Here is a 20,754-nt window from a genome sequence, read left to right as displayed (position 1 = left end):
AATCACGGAAGCCAAATATGTGTCATCCAAGATAATTGTTGGCATACGCCATTTCCGGGAATTGAAGGCATAAAAATTTCCAGCATTCCTTTCTTCTCTAACTGTAAGTTTTGAGCTGTGCTGGGGACACTACACATTGGAAATTAGAAAGCAGAAAATTCCCTTCCTCACTCTCATAAAGTTGGTCTATCCTTAATGGCATTTACTTGCCCCCTGCATTTCATCTACCTCAATGAGAGCCCAGATACCAATGCTCACAACCCTTATCCACTGCCATCATGCTACCTTAGTGCTTGAAGGCCAAGTGTTTCCTTGTGGTGCTAATATCCTTTACTGCAAATCAGAACTGGATACCATAATAATATCAATGCTATTTATTTTCTCACGGAAATGTTGTACGCTTATTTAAATAGAATACACAAATCATTAATTTATAAATATGCAAGTAAATTTATTTGAATTAAGTTCATCAACTTAAAACAGAATAATCAAGAAATAACAGGCTCATTATATTCACAGAATACAACAGTGGCTACAGGACCATATAACAGTTCAATATGAGCTTGCAAACAAATTTGTCCCTTTAAAAGCCAAAACATATCCATTTCTCAAAAATTAACTATATCACAGTAAATATTTATAGAGCTACGTATACTAGATTTATTTCTCTTTACTACCATCATAAAGTATTGACTTATAGTCTTCTTCTAACTCTGTGAAGTCATCAACTTGTATCTCTAAGTCTTTCACCCTTTGAACATCATTAGCCAACACATCAAAGTCATCATCTTCGTCATCATTGACTGAGCTTTCTTCATGCATCAGCAATTCTTTACTAGGCTCAAAATTCTTAGGATTCCTCATAATCTTTGATTGTAACGCCATCCTTTTGGCAAAGAATTTCTTCAAATCTGCATTTGGTACATTAATTGCAGTTTCCAAACCTAAAAATGGGAAAAATTAAAATAAAGCCTGATTACTAATTACAGTGAAGGGAATTAACCATTAAAGTCACACAATACCAAATGAGAAATTTCTAAATAAAAGTTGTGTCAAAGCTAGCACTTTGGAAACTCCTGGGGAATTTCAGAGGATACTACATATCTACAAGTGCATGCAAACCCATAACGATGCCAATGGGAGTAATGTTCAGTGCCTTTTTTCACAACAGATTTGGCATAGGGGAAACAAGGGAGGAATGGGACAGTGGGAGGTATGGGACGGTTCAAATTTCTCTCTCTTGGTTCAAATCTTTTAGCTCTTGCTTTTCCCACATGTATGAGAAGCAGTAGCTGCATTTCCTCCTTAAATGGCTCCTAGTTCACTTCTCTGAATTTGAATTAAGAAGAGGATATTGGTTTTCACACCAATTTTGGAAACTTACATGAGATGCGTTTACTTTAAATTTCTATTATTTTAATTATGACTTCCTCTCGGTGGAAGGACTGATGAAAATGCATGGCCTTTTGGTTTATAACTGATAATTTTAATTACATTTAGCTGTTTTCTTTAACCTAATAATACATGTGAAATACAAAATTGCCCTTAAGGGAGGTCTGGGACATCAGATATGTGGGAGGAATGGGACAGTGTCCCAGTCATTCCAAGCCCTATTAATTTTTTAAGTTTTATTTTATAAGGGATTTTAATTTTTATTATTGGGTAATTATGCCTAATAAGTTATCCAGAATGGTAATAGTGAAAAAATCCAGATATGGTACCCGTTCCAAATTGTACCATTCTGGAAGCAGTGAAGATGGTTTGTGAAGAAGGCAAAAGTGTGAGAAAGGTAGCAAGAGTAAAGAAATCATCGAAATTTGCATTATCAAGACATGCTGTGAAAGCATTTGCTTCCCAGGACTAGGACAGTGTAATTTTTCAAAGTAATCTGATATGTGGAATGGTTTTCCTCTTTTGTACTACCCAGGGAAAGGTTTCGGTAATGGGTATGATGATGGGTATAATTTAAATTCATGCGAAAAAGGGGAGCCAATTTAAAAATTTTCCTCCCTCAACAAGAGGACATTAGTTTCATAGAGAAAAAAGATATTGTTCTGAAACTGAATTCTCCAATATTGTTTAAAGACATTGGAAGAGTGAAATCCTTGTTTACATCTACTACTGATACCGTAAATCGTATAAATATGATCAGGAATAACTAAAATATCTATCATTTATGTATTTCTAAATAATCACTTATTTTAATAGCTATTTTTGCACATTCAAATTAGTGCCCCATTCCTCCCACTTAACCGTCCCATTCCTCCCGGGATGAGGGAGGACTGGGACTAATGTCATACGTTCAGTAAATGCTAAATTCCACAGTATTCACCGATTATAATTTCTCGAGGAATTTTCTATGGAATTTAGAAGGGTCAAGGCAACTAAGGATTGCAAAAAAAATTGATTTAAGCCGCTAATATTTTCACAAATATTGTATTCCAAAATGTGTCCCAGTCCTCCCTAGTCTCCCCTACATTGGCAGCATGATTTTCTTTCTCCATATTTAAAAATCCTTGCATGGGAAAGAAGCCTAAGAGGCAAGACTGAATGTTAGTTATTTCTAGCAAATGCCATAATGCCTTGGTTCTAATTTCCCTATCCTCCATTGGTGGTTTGTCAGGTGAAGAGTGTTTTATTTGAGAGTATGTCTGTACCTATATTTTAGGAGTACATACCTATAATTGAGAAAATAAATGAGAAGGTCAATTTTCATATTATGTTGAATACTTAGGAATTTAAATTATGTTTATTATGTAAAATGGTGTACCAGTTACACACAAACTTGTGCAATGCCCTCAGGGATACTGAGATGCTCCGTAATCGGTGCTTCTCGAGTCACCTCGGCAAGAGAGGGGCACCACCTCAGCACTTCAGTTGTGAGTGAGGCAAGAGAGGGGAAGTAGGGGAAATGAGCGCAGGAAGCATCATTGATTGCCATGGCTACCACATTCTAGGTGATGTGATATTTGTAGTACTTAACATATGCAGGAACTTCTGCCATGTGAAGTGCTTTTGCACTTCTTCTATCAATGCTTGTGCACCTGTGCTTCGGCAGCCCATCTGCATTCATCCGCCTGCCATCAATTAATTAGGGCATGTTGGGTGAAACTCCTGTTCACCCATCACATTCTTTTTCTGTTTATTTGAGATCCCAGTTCCCCATTTGAATGCCAAAGATAAGAAGGACCTCACCAAAACTGATAAACCTATTCCTCAATTAAACATATATGTCCAATAATATAATCGGCAGTTAGCACATAAATTTAGATTGGTGCTTTCCCAATGTAATAAATGGATGTATTTTTTGGGGGGATTTCATTGGGGGAGTTGGTTGAAGAATATTTTTGTTTTGAGAAAACATTTTGAAAGTATATGTTACCAATTATATTGCCGCATAAAATATCGGTTAACGCATGCTTAACACATAAATATTAACTATGTTGCAAAATGAAATACACCATGACAGACTGAGATTAAAACAACAGATACTACTGCATATCTGTCTTTTGAATGACCTGTAAAGGAGCCAGCACTTCGACCCCTTCTTAGAACACAAGCCTACTATGCTTCGATCAGTAAAATAATTCAATGCAATATTCAAAATACTTTCTCCATTATTTCATAGAAGGATACTATTTAACAACTTTTGTCACTGGAAAATACACTAGTAGGTTAACTATTGGACATTTTACATATTTAGAGTTGAACTTGATTTTGAAATCTTGATGTAGTATAGCCTCAATAATCAAAACTAAAGGGACCAAAATTTTGGCACTTCCATATAAGAGAGGGTCACATTTGAAAGGATACATACTATATGCATTTTTTAATGGATATTTTCATATGTTCAGTTACCACCCAATAAACTTAAGAGTAAATTAATTCCTGTAATGGACCCAAAGTATACCACATACCTTGTGAGTGCATAGAGGGGTATACATATAAGAGAAACAATTAAAGCCAACGAAACAAGGATAAAGGAGCACCAGTGACACCTCTGACTAGGCCAACTTAATAAATTGACGGTCGCAGATCATTCCATCAACCTTGACCATGGCATCCGATGGGAGGAAATAGCACTTTTGGGCCATTCCAAAAGATATTGGGACCAACTCACAAAGGAGGCAATTGAGATCCAACTCGAGAGCAATGGAGATGAAGGAATCCACCTGGGAGGACCTAGAACCCTATCCTAAATATGGTGGGAAAAAGTAAAAATGCATCCACCAATAGGAACCGACCTCACATGAGAGGCACGCTATATAAACCTGGCTATGTGAGATTCGGCATCAACAGCTCTGATGATGATTAAGTCATTTATTGAAACGTTGGCAAGGATAGACATGGAGGATTTAACCCAGATGGAAACCCATTCGCCAGGAGAAAGTTGAATCCTTCATATTATCGCTATTTCCCGGCATCACTGCTCCTTTACTTTGATGTGAACATTTTTGCGATGCGAATTTCCTCAAAGGCAACGTTTAGTCAATTCTTTACAAATCCCATTAGATGACCTACCTTCTAGTCTAAAAAGTATCTACAGTGGAATACTAGTTATGGTACCTATGGCTACATGGTATTGTAACAAACAGGTTGACAATTGCATCAAAATCTTTTATCTTACCATCCTCAATCTCTTCTGATTTCAAGCTAGGGAGAAGTGTTTCCTCCTTTACAATTTCAACTTCACCACTAGACTGAGCCAGTAATTGACTTCTATGAGGAGCTTTTGCCTTTTTCATTGATGATTTGATCTGTAACATAAAAAAGGAAAAAAGCATGTTTAGTAACTCTAAATCAGTCAGCATTCATTATAATAGTTATTCACTACCACTGGAAGGAAGCTTAAACTTTATCCTTGAATGAATAAACACAGTACCCCACACCACACTATAAAGTGAGGGTGGACCTACAATTCACCAAAACTCTCCATACAATATAAGACTTGGGGCCGATTTCACCAACGCCGATCAACGCTTGATCTTGGATCAACCGTACAAATAATCTCAAATCACGCTGATTGAGTTTCACCAACGACAATCAGCGCTAATCGGGGATCAACATCCTTGATCAAGTTGATCGTGGATTTTCTTTGATCAAGCCATGATCAACCAAGATGGCCGACGTATTGTCATCATCTGACGAGGATTTTGATATAATTATAGGTTATTTCAACTTACGTGCACACCACAGGTCCTTGGAAGTAAATGCGTATGATATATACGAAGAATAAGGAGTTTAAAAATGAAATTTAGATTATCCAAACCTGCCGTTGATTTCGTCCTAGAGCGTATTCATAACAGGACAAAGGAAACAGAAGGAATCATCCATATCACCCGTGGAACAGCTTTTAATAGCTCCGAGATTCTACGTAACGGAAAGCCTGCAGTTAAATTGAGTGGCTTGAACACACGGTATTTAAATTTAGCGGGTTTCAACATGAGAGTAACGAATATCGAAACGCTGAGTTTGACGTTGTTTATGAAGACACCGGTATGTTGTTGGAAGATATTCCTACTGTTGTTCTTGTTTCGTTGATGGTTTTGTATTTACATCATACGTTTTATTATAACTGCTATGTGTGTGGTAATAGTATGTAATATAAAGTATACTTGCATGGAATCAAATGGTAGTTCAATCGGTCAGTAGTTGCGAAGGTTTGTAACGTTAAATTTCAAGTTGTTTGTTTGAAGGATATTATCTTGAGGAAAGAAATTTACTATATTAGCTAGTATTAATATCAGTGCTGCTGTTAGAGTAAATAGCATGTAGAATTATACTGTGTGTATGACAATAGTCGCGTCAAGTTGCCACTTAAGTATATAAGTTAACCTCGATTTCAAGATAAGCATTTTGGTACCTCAGCTTACATAAGGAGTTCACTTTTAAATTTTAGTTTCATGTATGTAAATCAAGTGTAATGGTCATACAAATCAAAACCATTGAAAAGGTAATTTCAAAATTATGTGTACCTTAACCTTCGCTTGATCGATGTTGGCCTTTCGGTGATGTTGGAGATGACACATGTTAATTAGAAATTTAATTAGTGAACTTAATATAACCTTTACTGGTTATTTTAACTGTGGCAAATATGAAAATAGTTCACGATTTTTAAGGTAACCGAAGATAATGGTATTGCAGTATGTTTATACTATATTGTGATACTTAAAATTCTGGGTAGATTTTATTAATTAATGGTCAAGAGATAAGAAGTAATGAACGATGTAGTCTTACTCATTATACACGGTCAGGTGTCAGTCATATTCATCTAGGTGATGTACTTAGATAACACTGCTGCACAGGATTTGGAGCAAACTGGTAATAGTGTTTTTTTAATTGTATCCTAAAGATGATTAATGTATTGTAGTGCACTTTAAAATATCTTACTTCATGAAGGTGATGTAGGTGAGGGGGTCACATAACCCACAATGTTATGTAAAAGTTAGATAAATGGCTAATCATAAACCAGTGAAGGAATCCTATTAATTTTCTTAACTACCTATTGAATACTCAGCATAGTAATAAATACATTAAGGTGTAAAATCATGGCGTCGACAATTTAATTGCATACATTACATTTGCAGCTGTGGTATTAATAAGATATTGGAATGCAAATTAGAGATTTTAAACCATAATCTTAAATGAAGTATATTATGTATCAATGACATTAAATTGTTTTTGAGTAATGTCTACTGCTGTTGGATGTATATCACAATTTATTTTACATGAGTTCTTGGGCATGATGATTTTGTCGCTCCTAGTATAAGGAAGTGATAAATAGGTGTCAGTATGTGATGTGAGGTAAGATCGTGGGCGCAAATTCATGAATTGTGTTAATATAAAACTGTTGTTTAACTGTAGCATGTGATGGTTCACAACAATTTAGATATGGGAAGTATAAATTTTAACACGCTACATTGTTCACACATCAATTATAGCTTGATATATACTACAGCTTTGTTAGTATAATAAAATATACTTGATTAGTTTATTTTGTTGTGTCATTATTGTTATCATTCTATCATAACCATCCTCTGTATGCATGTTCGGAAATTAAGTTAAGGATTATCTTTTAAAATAAAAGCATGAAAGTGGAGCAATCTCTTTCTTTATTTGGTCTGCAATCCCAACATGTTATCATTATAAAATACAAGTGAATAAAATAAAAATAAAAAATTGTTGTTGGAATTTGTTGATGCTAGGACCTTTGTAATGCTAGTATGAGTTGATAATAATTAGTTGAAAAGGTAGTTGAGTAGGAAATAATTATGTACACCTAAAAGTGTAGCTCATCACATAGCTAGTAGCTAGACAGTTATTAAAATGAATAATACAGATTATTGCAATTATGTATTGCGATAGACTTCTCACTAAACAATAATAAGATACCAAATGTAGCTGGTAGGTCAGTTGGTAGTTCCCTAGGGAGCAATCGACCTGATTTAGGCGATTGAAATTCTTACCAACCTTTTATATACATATTTATAAATTCTTCTTGGCAATATAATATCCTTCAGATCTATTTTTCATCATAATTCAATGGTGGTGGGAATAATTCAATGATAGCAGTGGTTACCAATTGACTCTTGATATTTATGTTGAAAATAAATTTTGAAATTTCTAAATGCATTGCTCCAGTATATCTTAAAATGCAGTCTTGATTGTGTCTCATTAAAATATTTTACAGGGCATTGTAAATAACCTAACAAACTATGGTCTGAATGAGATTAATTGACTTTTTTTATTTTCACATTGAGGTTTATTTTATGTAGCTGACAGTCATTTAACCTGCCTCAAGTTGCAATATACATTTATGTAATTAGGTAAGAGGAAGCTATGAAGCTCCTGAGATTTAAAAGTTTTTGCAGATACATAGTAATTGGTGAACTACTTAGAGTTAGTAAATCAAGCATTTAAAGGTCCCATTTTGTAAAGCAAAGCTGTACCAAGAATTCATACAATTTCCTAGTGGAAGAAAGGAATTTGTGAGAATGGAAGAAGAATTTTTTGGGATTGCTGGATTCCCAGGCATCATTGGGGCAATAGACTGCATGCATATCCCAACAACTTCATCTGGAGGAAAAAATGTTGGAGAATTATTTGGAAATAAGAAGTCCTAATTTTCTATCAATGTCCAGGCAGTTTGCTCCCCTACACTATAATTGACTAATTTGGTGGCTTGGGTCTGTTCACAATAGCACTATTTTCAAAATTTTTCATTTGAGGGCTAAAGTGTAAAGTGCAGAGATACCAGATGATTATTTATAAGGTTATGGCGGTTATCCCTTCAGGCTATACCTCCTTGTTACACCCTGTAAACAGAGGAGAGAGGAAGTACAACCTTGCTCATGAGCAAAGCCTAAACCCATTTGAATGTTGTTTTGGGCAAGGATGTACCCAGTATCAAAACTATGGGGGGGGGGGGGGGGGGGGGCAAGCCATGGTTGTTCAAGTTGTAGGTAAGATTTAAGCATGGAAAAGGTGAATGAAATTAACATTTTAAGGAAACTGTAACAACTCTTTATTAATTTTTAAAATTATTAGCTTGAAAAAATATTATTTTCCAAAAAGGCATTTTTGATTTTTGCTTCTAAGGGGGGGCAGCTGCCCCCTCGCTGGGTATGCCCATAGTTTTAGGGTATTGAAACAGAGGTTTCCTTCCCTCTCCATTGGACTAAGAATGAAAAAAATACATATTTCCTCATCATTGTGACTACTGGGGTTTTACGCAAAATTTCAATTATATTCAAAGAGAAGGTACTCATTAAAGGTTCTCATTCAAGATGCCGATGTGAATCTTCATCAACTCATGGGAGAGGTATCCACAGGAGCAGCTGTTTGACTAGCCTTAATTAATGGCATACTTTTATGAGTTTAAAAAAAAATAAATTCTTCTTTCATGATAACCATGAAATCATGGTTCCTCATGGTAAATGGTTTTCTCTCATTTTTACATTTTTCCTGAGCATAAAAAATTAAATGGTAAATGTCATCTATTTTAAAAATTCAATAGCATTTTAAACCTGCAGATAAATTACAGAAATAATTTTTTACCTCAATTCACAGATAGTATAACTTGGAATTTAGATTTGATGACATTAATAGGATAAAAAAACCTAGGATTTGAGAAATATTATTTATTTATTTTCCTTCACTTTGGCTAGGGCAGCCTATTTTATCTCAATTTATATTTTTCTATTTTCCAAAGCTAGTACACTATTTTTCAGTTTATTATATTACGCTTATGCTTTCCATGCTTTCTTCTTCTCATTGCATGTATTAGAATCTGTTCTTTTGTTCCATATAATATTTGAATGAGTTTCTACGAGATGAGATTCCTCCAACTCAGAGAAATTATTCGCTTTCGCTGTTTTCTAAACTCGAAAGTCGCGGTTTTCACGTAGGTAATAACAAATGCCGTTGTAATGCGCTGTAGACAGCCAATAGGAAAGCTACTTACAAATCTATGAGAATTATAATGCTACGCGATTGCCGATCAAGTGATTTTGATTGTTGATCAAGGATCAGACGTTGGTGAAACGGACGCGAGACTTGATCTCGGATCAGGGAATTGATGCCGATCAACTGATCGCCGATCAAAGAGAGGTTGGTGAAATCGGCCCTTGGTGTTTTCCTGGCAAACAATGAAGAAGAATGTTTCGTGGGATTCCCACCAGGTGAGCTGTTCTATAGGAGCCAACGTTCTGATGGCTAACTCTGCCATCACACAATGCCCTGGCAGAGTTAGCTATTGAAACGTCGGCTCACCTGGTGGGAATCCCGCGAAACAGTCTCTCCATACAAATTTTACAACTCTATTTTTTAACATTCTGGTGAAGATTATCAATTACTGGGTTTGAAAATTTAATTTTTTTATGATCAAACAACCTAGCACTAGACCTGCTGATATTGATTGGAATAGCACCAGAAATTTCAGCAATAAACAAGCTCCATTATTGTATGGACTAGAGATGGGTTGAATAGCAGATTAGTCGAACTCGAATATCGAATTCGAATAGTACGTAAATTATCGCTCGAATACTCAAATCAACTTTTTATTTCAAATTTAATGAAATCATTTGCATCAATAACATCATTAAAAACCGTAATTAAAAATAACATCATTGAAACAAAGAATCATTAAAAACTAGAGATGGGTCGAATAGCAGAATTCTTGAACTCGAATATCGAATAGTAAATCATAGCTTGAATACTAGTGTCGAATAATATTTTTTTCATATTATTTTCCCGCATCCATCGTTTGACAATATGAGACGAAATATATACTATGTCATTTATGGCTAATAACGACAGGCACATAGTTTGAATCCTCCCCACGAGATGAAACTACCTTAGGGAGAAGCTCAATGCCGCGGGATAGTAACATTAGCGCATTTCCCAAGATCCGATATCCCCCTCCATTTAGCACTTGCCTTCCCCACTCTAAGCTTCTCATCCAAAATCAGACATAAGATTCCAGCTCGCGCTTGGATCATATTACGAAGACATTAGCTTCAAAAGAAAATATCAAGTTACACAAGAACAAAAGAAACCTTTTTTCACGTCTCCCCCTTTCTACCCCGCTGACCTTTTTCAGCTTACCTGCTTCAAAGTTCCCCGTTTCTGGAGGTCAACTGCTGTACAAGTCACCCATTCGCCCAAAAGGTGTCTAACAATGACTTTCGGCAATTAGTATTACACTTTTATCAGATTGAAATATTAGTAATGTGCACGCAAGCATTTTAAGCAAGGAAATAGTTGGAAAAATGCAATGGAGACTTAGATTTCTGCCTCCACCCATAGTAAACCCATGCCTCGCATATCGCAATGCCGATAAAGTGCAAATTCGTTCCTCAGGGAAACATCCGAAAGTGGACGGAGGAGGGGGTAGCGGATTTAGGGAATTGTGCTACGTAGTTACTATCCCACAGAACTGAGGTTCTCCTGGTGAGAAACCTGGGATTTTTGGATTTTTTCACCCGATCATATTCGGTTCCCCGAGTAGAACTCTTTTCACCACTCTAATCCACGAAGTTGATGTAGTTCGTCAACTTGCCTAACATGGTGCTGCATGCACTAAACGACTAGAGTTTTCTACGTTTTTCTGAGTCAACTACCAACGACGTGCGTGCGACAGTGTATGGCACGAAATCCAAAGTATTCGAGATTGTACCTTTAGCATAATTATTCGAGATCTCGAATACCTTCTAGTATTCGAGATATTCGCGGACACTATTCGCACATCTCTAGTATTTATGCTCAAGAGTGCTCCAACTATAATTTAAAAAATAAATATATTATTGATGTAATTATAACTAAATATGTATCTCATCCAAAGGAAAATTTTAGAAATTTTCTTAACACGTTTCCCACTGTTTTTGTGGCAATGACTAAAATGAAGAATTTTTCAGCATTTACCATAACTGAAAAATGAAGCTACTTTCTTTCCCAGACACTCTTGTTGGTCTCCACAATAAAATTACTTACAGCCAGCAGGGCTCGACTTACATGAAATTTACAATCACATAATGAAGGATCCTGAATTAAATTTGTCGTTGATAAAAAAATTTATAATATTCTTAAAAAATATTTATGCCCCCAGGGAAAAAACTGGTCAGAACATTATGACAGGGAAGGGTAATTGTACAATCAAATTTCACGATTAAATTCACAGTGGAACATTTCATAAGGTATAGGGGCCCAGCCAGCACAGCAGAGATTCCTTACATAAATGGAGGGGAAAAAATGGGGAGAATATATCGCTAGTGTAAGTATCGCGACGATGGGACGCGACCTCTTTTCTAGCTTCCCCCTTTTTCCACCTCTCGCCACCCACCACCCACGTGCCGCTGCATTGGCGGTTTGCTTCTCGTCTTATCACCCTTCCTGTCACGCACCCCACTCCAACTCGCCTTAGGCGTGAGATCCGTGCAGCATCAGCAGAAGGCAGCCTCTTGGGTGGCCGCTAATGGGGAAATAGAGATATCACGCGGAGATGCGTGCTATGAGAACGGCGTTTGCAGTGGCGTCCACGAAGAGCACGGGAGAGTGTGTTTGGCGGCTGTAGAGTGCGGATGTGCCCAATAAACCTGCTTGAGTAATGGAGTTTTTCCTTTAAACTAATCCTGCCTTTCCCCGATGCTATCGATATACTGAACCCTTACACTAGACAAATTATAGGGTAAGAATTTAAATGCCCTCCTGTAGCAGCGAGTGGCAAACTTGAATACATACATATTTTTCATTCTTCTAGTCTCTCCTGCTGTATGAGTGAAAGCAATTGAGGCAATTAAAGTTGACAAAGTATCCTGTACCATCAAAGCCGTATTTTACACCTTGAAATTTACATAGGCAAGTATTGTAGCAATTTGATCTGTTTCAAGTGAGTACCATTTACATATTTATCTTTCATTGTTATTCTTTGCACATTAGTCTGGAGGTTTTGACTCTGTAACCACACAGTATTGACTAGCATTTACCAAATTATATACTGGAATGACATATCATGTAAAAATACTTCTTTACATGTTCTTTAGTAGTTTTTATAATAATTAGTGATGGGTCGGTTCGATTCCTCGATTCTTCGATTCCTCGATTCTCGACCAAGAACCGGAATCGAAAACGAATACTTGCCACGGTGAAAAACCGATTCCGATTCCAGCAGTACTTCAAACAACAAAATATACGACCGCGTTTCCAACAGTCATTTGAATTTTCGCGCCACGTAATCGTAATGACAAAATACATATCTTCTAGCGATGTGTGAGTACTCGAAAATTCAAGTCGATCGAGTAGTTGGTACTCGACTCGAGCGTTTCGAGTAGCATTACGAATGTCGAGTCGAGTAATTAAGGTTACAGAGCTTTCGAGGCTAGTCGGTCCAGCAATCTGCCGAAAGGAAGCGCTATCATGAAACTCATGTAATAATGCAGTTTTTAAAGCCGATAAGTCATTCCAATGCCTTGACCTGGTAGTTTCAGCTTGCCGAATACACTATAGTTGTCGACGTGGGCGCCGAATATCTTTACGCCAGCCGCGGCGGCCGATCGTCTTCCTACCCGGCGCACACTGGTCCGAAATCGGAAAAAGCTGGAATAAAGTCCAAAATGACCTTTTTGGGGATAGAGGCTTGAAACGTAGCGTAAATAATCATAAATCATTACCAGATATAGATTTATATGCCATTTTACATAATTACGAACCTTTAGTGAGATACAACGGCCCAAACATGACCAATTTTTCAATGCCACGCGAGATATCGTTTTTCCTCAAAAAATCTTTGAATTTATCCATGTGGTTTTGCGTTGGTATGAGTTTTATGCAATAAAAAACGAAACATTCCTTTGATCTGGTGCTTTGCCTATACTTTCAATGGCTTTTGAAGATTTTGGCTCTCATCTGTCTGGTTTTACGACGCAAAATGGCCGACCCGTTTTTCGCATGAAATTTGACATAAAGTAGACATTATCTTTCGTTTACGAAAAATATAACTCGGAAAATTTGACCACAATATAAAGTAGAGATTTCTAAAGAGTACTAATTAAAAATCTTGGAAAAAAAAAGTCTGCGACGAAGGAAACAAGAGCGATTTTTCAATCGCGCGTCAAAGCTCAGCTACACGCCGCGGAACTCTGAGGCTCGGTAACTGAGGCCGATTTCTCAAGTTTAAAAAAACATTAGTCTTGAAAATCGTATTTTAAAGCATGGATAATCGTCTTCATTGACTTAAAACACTAAACTGAGGATGTTAAAAAGGATTATGTATAGATTGACTTGAACAATTAGCGCATTACTCAAGTGAAAATACTACCCAGACGGCGCAGAATCCTCCGTATCTAATTCTTATGCAGATAGTATCCATTGACTACCGCTCCGTCGCTTTTTGTCAATGGATATTATCTGCATACGAATTAGATACGGAGGATTCTGTGCCGTCCGGGTAAAGATTGGATATTTTTCGGAACTATCCCACGCATAAAAAATATGCCCTGGGTATTGAAGTAAAGTGAAGAGATTATTTCAGCATGCTTAAGAGAGAGAAAAATGAACTGTTTCCGTGAAAGGCAACAACCGATACCCTTTTTCCCTTTCCAACTTCGCCGAGGTGAGTCGCGCGGAAGGGGGAGTTTTCACACCACAAGGCTCTTTTAGCCTTTTTTATTACTGCGTCCGTCCGATGTGATATTAATTTGTAGCGTTTAGTTTTTTTGTTGAACTTGAAAAAAGCAAGAGATTTTAAGGTTGATTAAATGACGTGAGAAGTATAGAATTTTTTTAGATCTACAAAACTAAAGTTTAGTTGTGACTACGTAGGTTTCCGCGGTTTTCAGGTTCCAATTTCTCCATGTCTCCGGTGCAACCGCGTAGGTTTGTTGGTGATGACAACAGTTTCTAACTAAAGTTTAGTTCTTTAGTTCGTTCGCTTCGTCCACTTGAATTCTAAGAAGATTCAAGATCCAAAAAAATCGTTGATATAATTTTTAATAAAAATTCCAAAGTCTCCATAATCTTGCAATTTTGGCAGGAAAGTACTTGCTCAATCACACAAGTGAGTAGCAAAAGGCAATTTTCTGCAGGCAGTAATACTGAAACGTGGAGATGTCAAAACCTGCTGGCTGAGTATGTAGAATAATTGGGTTTTCTGCTTGAGAATTTGAAAGGGCCAAATATTACATGATTCATATATGTAGTATGTAATCTTTATTACAGCTATGAAAATTTCTGTACTCAGGGCTCTCCCTTGTAGTTTGGATACATATATATATATATGGTCGACATATTATGAGTGCCAATATTCTAAAGTAATACCTATCATGTAACACCACTTTTCAGGTATTTTCTGTTTTGAAATTTAGCTATTATATTTTAATTACATAGTGATGATATGGAAGATGCTTTTATCTACTGACTCTTTTATAGAGTGATATTTATTAAAGTGGTTTTCTTGTTGCCTGGAATTTAGTCATATTTTTCTTGGAGCCTATGGCATCAGAATCGATGGAATCGGTATCGGTAGAATCGGAATCGAAATGTCAGAATCGGAATCGGGATCGGAATCGATAAAATTTTGGAATCGACCCATCACTAATAATAATATATTTTAAATTATTTTCTAGCAGCATCATACAAGTTGAACTCATTGGTGTTGGTACATTCTCATATACCTTGTCATAAAACAGAATTGTTGTCCATCATTTTATACAATCATCAAGCCCTGACTCAACCTAAACACAATGCACCATGTCAAAATATTGCATTGTTGTCGATCATCCTTTGTAGTCTATGATGGTTGCTGCAGTGCAAAATTTACCCATGCGGCATCAAGATAAGTACCATATAAGTCATCTTTTATTTGTCATCGTAGAGCTTCTGCCCACCCCTAGGTTTGTTTAGAATGTGAAATAAGTAGTACATCCTAAGTTTGGTGACTGTTCAACGAAAAATTGCGTTTCAGTAATTTTATAATGTAACCTATTCCTCAACATTGGAAGTGTCATTCTTTTCTCACTTTTAGGTTTCAAAGCTGTTGTCATACTTTTTTTGCAGACGTGCTGAAAACAAAGGGGAACTCTGGGCCTTAAATGGAGCTCCTTACTGTGGGAAGGAACATAGGCAAATGGTTTTGCCTTGCAAGGTGCAGGCAGGTGTCAACAAATTAATTCTAAATGATGCTGCAGATGTACCTTGTTAGATCATTTTTTTACGGTCTTCTGAATTTCTTTCGTGTAAACATCCCAATTTGAGGAATCCCTTTCCTTGACAGTGGAATGATCAAATTCATTTGTTAAATTTAATAGCCAAGAATGAATGTAAAAAAAATTCAAAAAGTGAGGGTTGAAACGTAGCCTACTTTATTCATAAGGCCGTCCAACGTGAGCTGTAAACGGGCAGAATGACTATGTCTGGTATTAGTTCCAATTGTCACCGCTGGTGCGCTTTTTTGAGAACAAAATTCATATCGGAATGAAAGGAGAACGTTTGAAACAGACGCTATTTATGTCAAAATTAGTTCACTTTTCGTAATTATGCTAAAATTTAACTTATTTATTTAATTTTGGCTCTCATTTTTCGCATTTTAACGGAAAAATTATAGGTACATACTTCTGACAAAGTGATATTTTCCTAAATGCAGGACCTTTTACAGCGTCTGTTTCTTTTTTAGCATAATTGTCCAGAAGTGGACTCAAATACTTTTTTAATATTACACGAAGCAATATCGGATTTGTGCACTGCTTACAAGCAAATTCCTTCTGAAATCTTGGTCAAATGAATGTCAGTAATTGCTCTTCAAGTAGCTGGCGATGCAGAAACAGTATTGCCCGAACAGAAAATTTTGCTGCCAAGTCTAAGAAATACAGAAAGTTTTTGCTATGATAAAGAAGGCCAACTCTATCCAAATGATTCACTAATAAAAGTAAGGGAGAACTTTTTGACATGCAGCGAGAGGTTCCAGACACCCTTTATTATACATTCAGTTCAGTTGAAAAAATCACTGTTGGTCCTTCATATGCCTGCTACCTAGCCTCCTCCTCACTGTTAGAGAAATGATTTCTGTCGTATTAAGGAAATCTTTCCCTTGGATTTCTCCAGATTTTCTCTTACTTGCCACAGCCTTAATCAGAAATATTTTCCCTTTCTTTACAACTTTTCTCTGTTTTATAGAGAAGGTTTCTGTATATTTTGGTTCCATTAACAATGTTATGCTGGCTATGGGTATAATCTAAGCTTTATAAAAGATTAAATAATTATGAAGAGAGTGTTACAACTAAGTTATAAATATACATAATCACATTTCTATAATTTGTCATTTTAAAAAATGCAGAAAACATTAAATAATGCTAAACAAATTTCCAATAAATAAAAGTAGATAATTTAATTATAAACAGGCATGAATACCTTTTGCATTATGTTATCATGGTCTAGACCTAGGGCATCTGATTGCATGGAAGGTACAGGTATCTCAAGTAATGCAATGTCTTCTTGGAGTATTTTTTCCTAAAACCAAAAATAAATAATAATTTACATTATTTTCATTCAAATTAAATATGATTTATAAAATTTAAAAACGTAAGATGACCCATACCTCTAAATGTTTAGGTAACTTAGTTGATAAAGTTAGATTGGAGAGCAATGTAAAAGAAGGATCTGTTGGTACAAAATCTTCACCAAAATCAGCTCGCGCAAGTACAGCATCAACCTCCGCAACCTTGCTTAATGATTTGTCTGAGACATGAAGATAATAAAACAGAGACATAGAGCATTTTTAAATTCATAAAATATTATAATTAAATAGGGCAAGAAATGTTATATTAACAGTAAAATTGCATCCAAGAACTACATATACACAAACATGCTTCAAAATAATTCACTTCTTGATATCAACATAATAAATAACAAAGAACCCCAACGTGAGTAATGGGTGATTTAGTACTGCCATGAACATAGAGGTGCACTGACTAGTTGAGTTTTTAAGAATTGCTATTTTACTTTTTTAACCACGAAATTTTTCACTCTCTGCTCAAGGGCGTACCCAGGATCAAAACTGGAGGTCATGCCATGGTCGTTCACTCCATAACACAGAAAAGGTTATAAAATCCAGATTTCAAGAGAATTATAAAAGTGCTTCATTAGTTTTTAAAATTAATTGCTCAGAAAAAATGTTTTTATTTTGATTACATGCTTTATAATAATATCACTTTTCTTGGATTTACAGAAAATTTGGTTTTGAACGAAATTTACTTTTGCTTCTAGGGGGGCAGCTACCCCCTCCTGCCCCCCACTGGGTACACCCATATCTCTGCTGGCAACATATTTCAAGCACAGTAGAACAAATTAATGTTCATGCACTGCAATGGCAGCTACTATGATAAAAATTAATGTATACTATGTGCATGCTTCATAAATACTGAAATTAGGTATGCCAAATACTTCTCCCTAATTTACAGCAATACATCCATATGGCACATTCAGGAAATTTTCCGTTTTTAAGGGTCCTTTAAACGATTGAATGATTTTTAAAAATCAAGGCAATGCACTAGCCACCAAAGCTGATATGTTTAATTCCATAATGAACACAAGTAAATGAGGAAACAATAACCGGTAGATGCAACTCAACTTTTGTTGGTTGAGACTAATAAATTGTGACCATTCTTATTGAAGACATGAAGAAACAATGAAAGTAATGTGATAATGGATGACAATTCTGGTTGACGACGCAAAAAAACAAAATGTATTGTACATAATAAGAATAGAGGGGATCAGTTGTACACAGTAAAATGTAGGGAGATGCACATTGTAAAATGCAGGAAGCTAAAGGTCATATTTTCCAAAGTTAATACAATTAATAAATTTCTTAATACAAACTTATGTTTTAATGTTTGAAGTTTTGAAAATTATAGTGAAAAAATTGATTAAAATCTAAAATGATTGGCATATAGTCACTTAGTTTTTTGTTTATATCTATCTGATAAATCATTTATTTAAAAAAATAAACAAATTAGAGACCCAATTCACCCGTATGGACTGCATACTTGGATTTAACATGATTTACAGGGGGTGTCCCAAGACACCCCATTATGAGGTGTGACTTGGGACAGTTCTAATTAGTTAATAAATCTGCAAATAACTACCCAATAAAATTTATTTTGTTTGTATATTATTCCTGACACTTGCACTTCAATACTGATTTCAAAAAATTTAAATGAAATTGGAGAGAAAAATATGAGTTTTGAATGCTAACACTGTCCCAAGTCACCCACTTTGACGGTACATGGAACTGCATTTGTGCAGCAAGGAAAATGCAGCTCAAATGGATGAGGGAGTGGAGATGTCTAAATTCTGCTGGACCTCTGTGACGAAACAGCACGAGAATTGGACAAGGGAGAACCAGTGGCGTCATGACACTGATCTAGCCAGGATCCTGGTAGTGATCGAGTAGCCAGGGGAATGGCATTGGAGTTAAGTGGAGCTTAGTTTCCCTCATTAAGGCCAAGGCAGTGCAGTCCAAATAAAATGTTGTATCTGGCTAGTTTTCGCCCATTTATAGGGCGTGAGTGTATAAGCAAGCATAGATAAAGATAAGTTTCAAGGGAGAAACTATTACTGAGGATATGTATAGCAGACACAGTAACTTCAGTCAATTTGCAAAAACTCTGAAATCCGAGAAGCTTTCATTAGAGCGGCATAAATAAACAGTAAAATTCAACATTGATTCAAAAAACAATGGCTAAAACTTAAAAATGCCTAACAAGTAAAATGAAGCCTGTAAGTGGAACGAAAATTTTTACATCATTCACAAACTAATTGTTGAGACACTTCAGCATCTTAAATAACTTGAACATTAAGTTTTCGCAGTAATGGTTACCGAAAAAAGCATTGAAGGCTCTTCAAATGCCACTGCAACAGAAATTGCCCGCTAATGCTATCTTGAATATGTTTTGTAGAAGCCGTGAGCTTCAAGTCATGTTCTTAGATTGGTCAAGTTATTTTTTTTAGAAAATTCCTAGTTTGTAAAAAAATATGAGCTCCATTTTATTTTAAATGACTAACTAGACCGAGAACAGTATTCCAAATATTCTAGGCATTGAATATAAATTGGAAGTATACTAGAGTTGGGCTTGGCATATTTTATTTCTAACTCTTTATACACTGACCTTTCACAAACACTATGGTGGGAACATTCCCAATTACTCGCAGTTGTGTCAGTTCATGACGCAGTTTCTTCGCGTTGCTAAACAAAAGATTTTCAATATTTTCATCAGTACTGGTTCCTTTAGCCACCCAATATACTTTCAAGGCAGAAAAATCTTGGGATATCTTCACCTGGGCAAAGAGCAAAATAGCAACATATGTCATGAATTCCGTGAATTCACAAGCTTTCACATTTGCTCAGGCTTATTTAGTACCTTTGAAATTTCGATCCCCATAGTTGTTGTTTCAGGTGTGAGCTCTCCTGTTGTCATGAGGTCACTGATGTATTTCATGAAAAGCTTATTTAAAACCGCCATTCGGCGAGAATCTCTTTCACCCCTCTTCGGTTGGATAATGTGCGGCAAGGATGCAGCAGAAACATCCTTAGCAGGATACCAAGACCTACTCATTTGGATAGGATGGAAAGATTTTCAGGTAAAAATTTTTCGCGGGTTTCTATGATGCAACACAAACATTTCACTCATCGAAGGCAAATGTCATAACCTACGAAGTAAAACAACTTTAATTAAATCAATAGCTTAGAACAAACCTTCTCTTAGATTGAGCCCCGATAAACCTGTTCATGACACGCGCTTCTTTCACATACGACTTTCCATGAGCAACGTAGCCCATGGAAAAGGACCGATATAATAAGACGAATTTATTCATAATTCGGTGAGTGGCAATAACCAAGACCGCTAAAGACTAGAATATTTTAAACGAAGTCAAGTTCATGGTAATTTGCATTAGCTATGCTCAACTTATCCCTAAATTGGCTACACCGTAGTGTAACAACACTGAGGCAAATACAGACTGCAAGGGCACAATAAATCCAAGTGTTTAAAAAAATTCCACGTAGAACTCGAATTCACTTATTCACATCATCTAGCATACATAAACCCACGAAAAATTTTTACGATCAAGTATATACTTTCTACAACATTATGAACTTTAAATTTCTTTACGTTTATAAGCAACTTTTACAAGTACATTGCTTTCGTGGTGTCTCTTCGTACACAACTGGACACAGCCGACAATACACTCCCCCAATGTGAGTATAGC

At 36.1% G+C, this 20,754-nt stretch overlaps 1 protein-coding gene across 1 annotated transcript; it reads right to left on the bottom strand.

The window, feature by feature from the left end:
* Positions 1 to 426: 426 nt before the first annotated feature.
* Positions 427 to 20,700, bottom strand: LOC124162707 (putative ribosome-binding factor A, mitochondrial). The gene is made up of 7 exons (XM_046539319.1): positions 20,243 to 20,700; positions 19,908 to 20,094; positions 19,656 to 19,824; positions 17,087 to 17,226; positions 16,900 to 16,998; positions 4,628 to 4,757; positions 427 to 944 (listed from the first exon to the last, which is right to left on the bottom strand). The coding sequence occupies exons 1-7, from the start codon at positions 20,359 to 20,361 to the stop codon at positions 661 to 663; spliced, it is 1,128 nt and encodes a 375-aa protein (XP_046395275.1). The 5' UTR covers positions 20,362 to 20,700; the 3' UTR covers positions 427 to 660.
* Between the last annotated feature and the right edge of the window lie 54 nt (positions 20,701 to 20,754).

This window comes from Ischnura elegans, chromosome 1 (genome assembly GCF_921293095.1).
Source record: "Ischnura elegans chromosome 1, ioIscEleg1.1, whole genome shotgun sequence".
In the NCBI taxonomy this organism is placed as follows: Eukaryota; Metazoa; Arthropoda; class Insecta; order Odonata; family Coenagrionidae; genus Ischnura; species Ischnura elegans.
The sequence above is the reverse complement of the archived record's forward strand: the minus strand, read 5'-3'. Positions and strand labels throughout refer to the sequence as shown.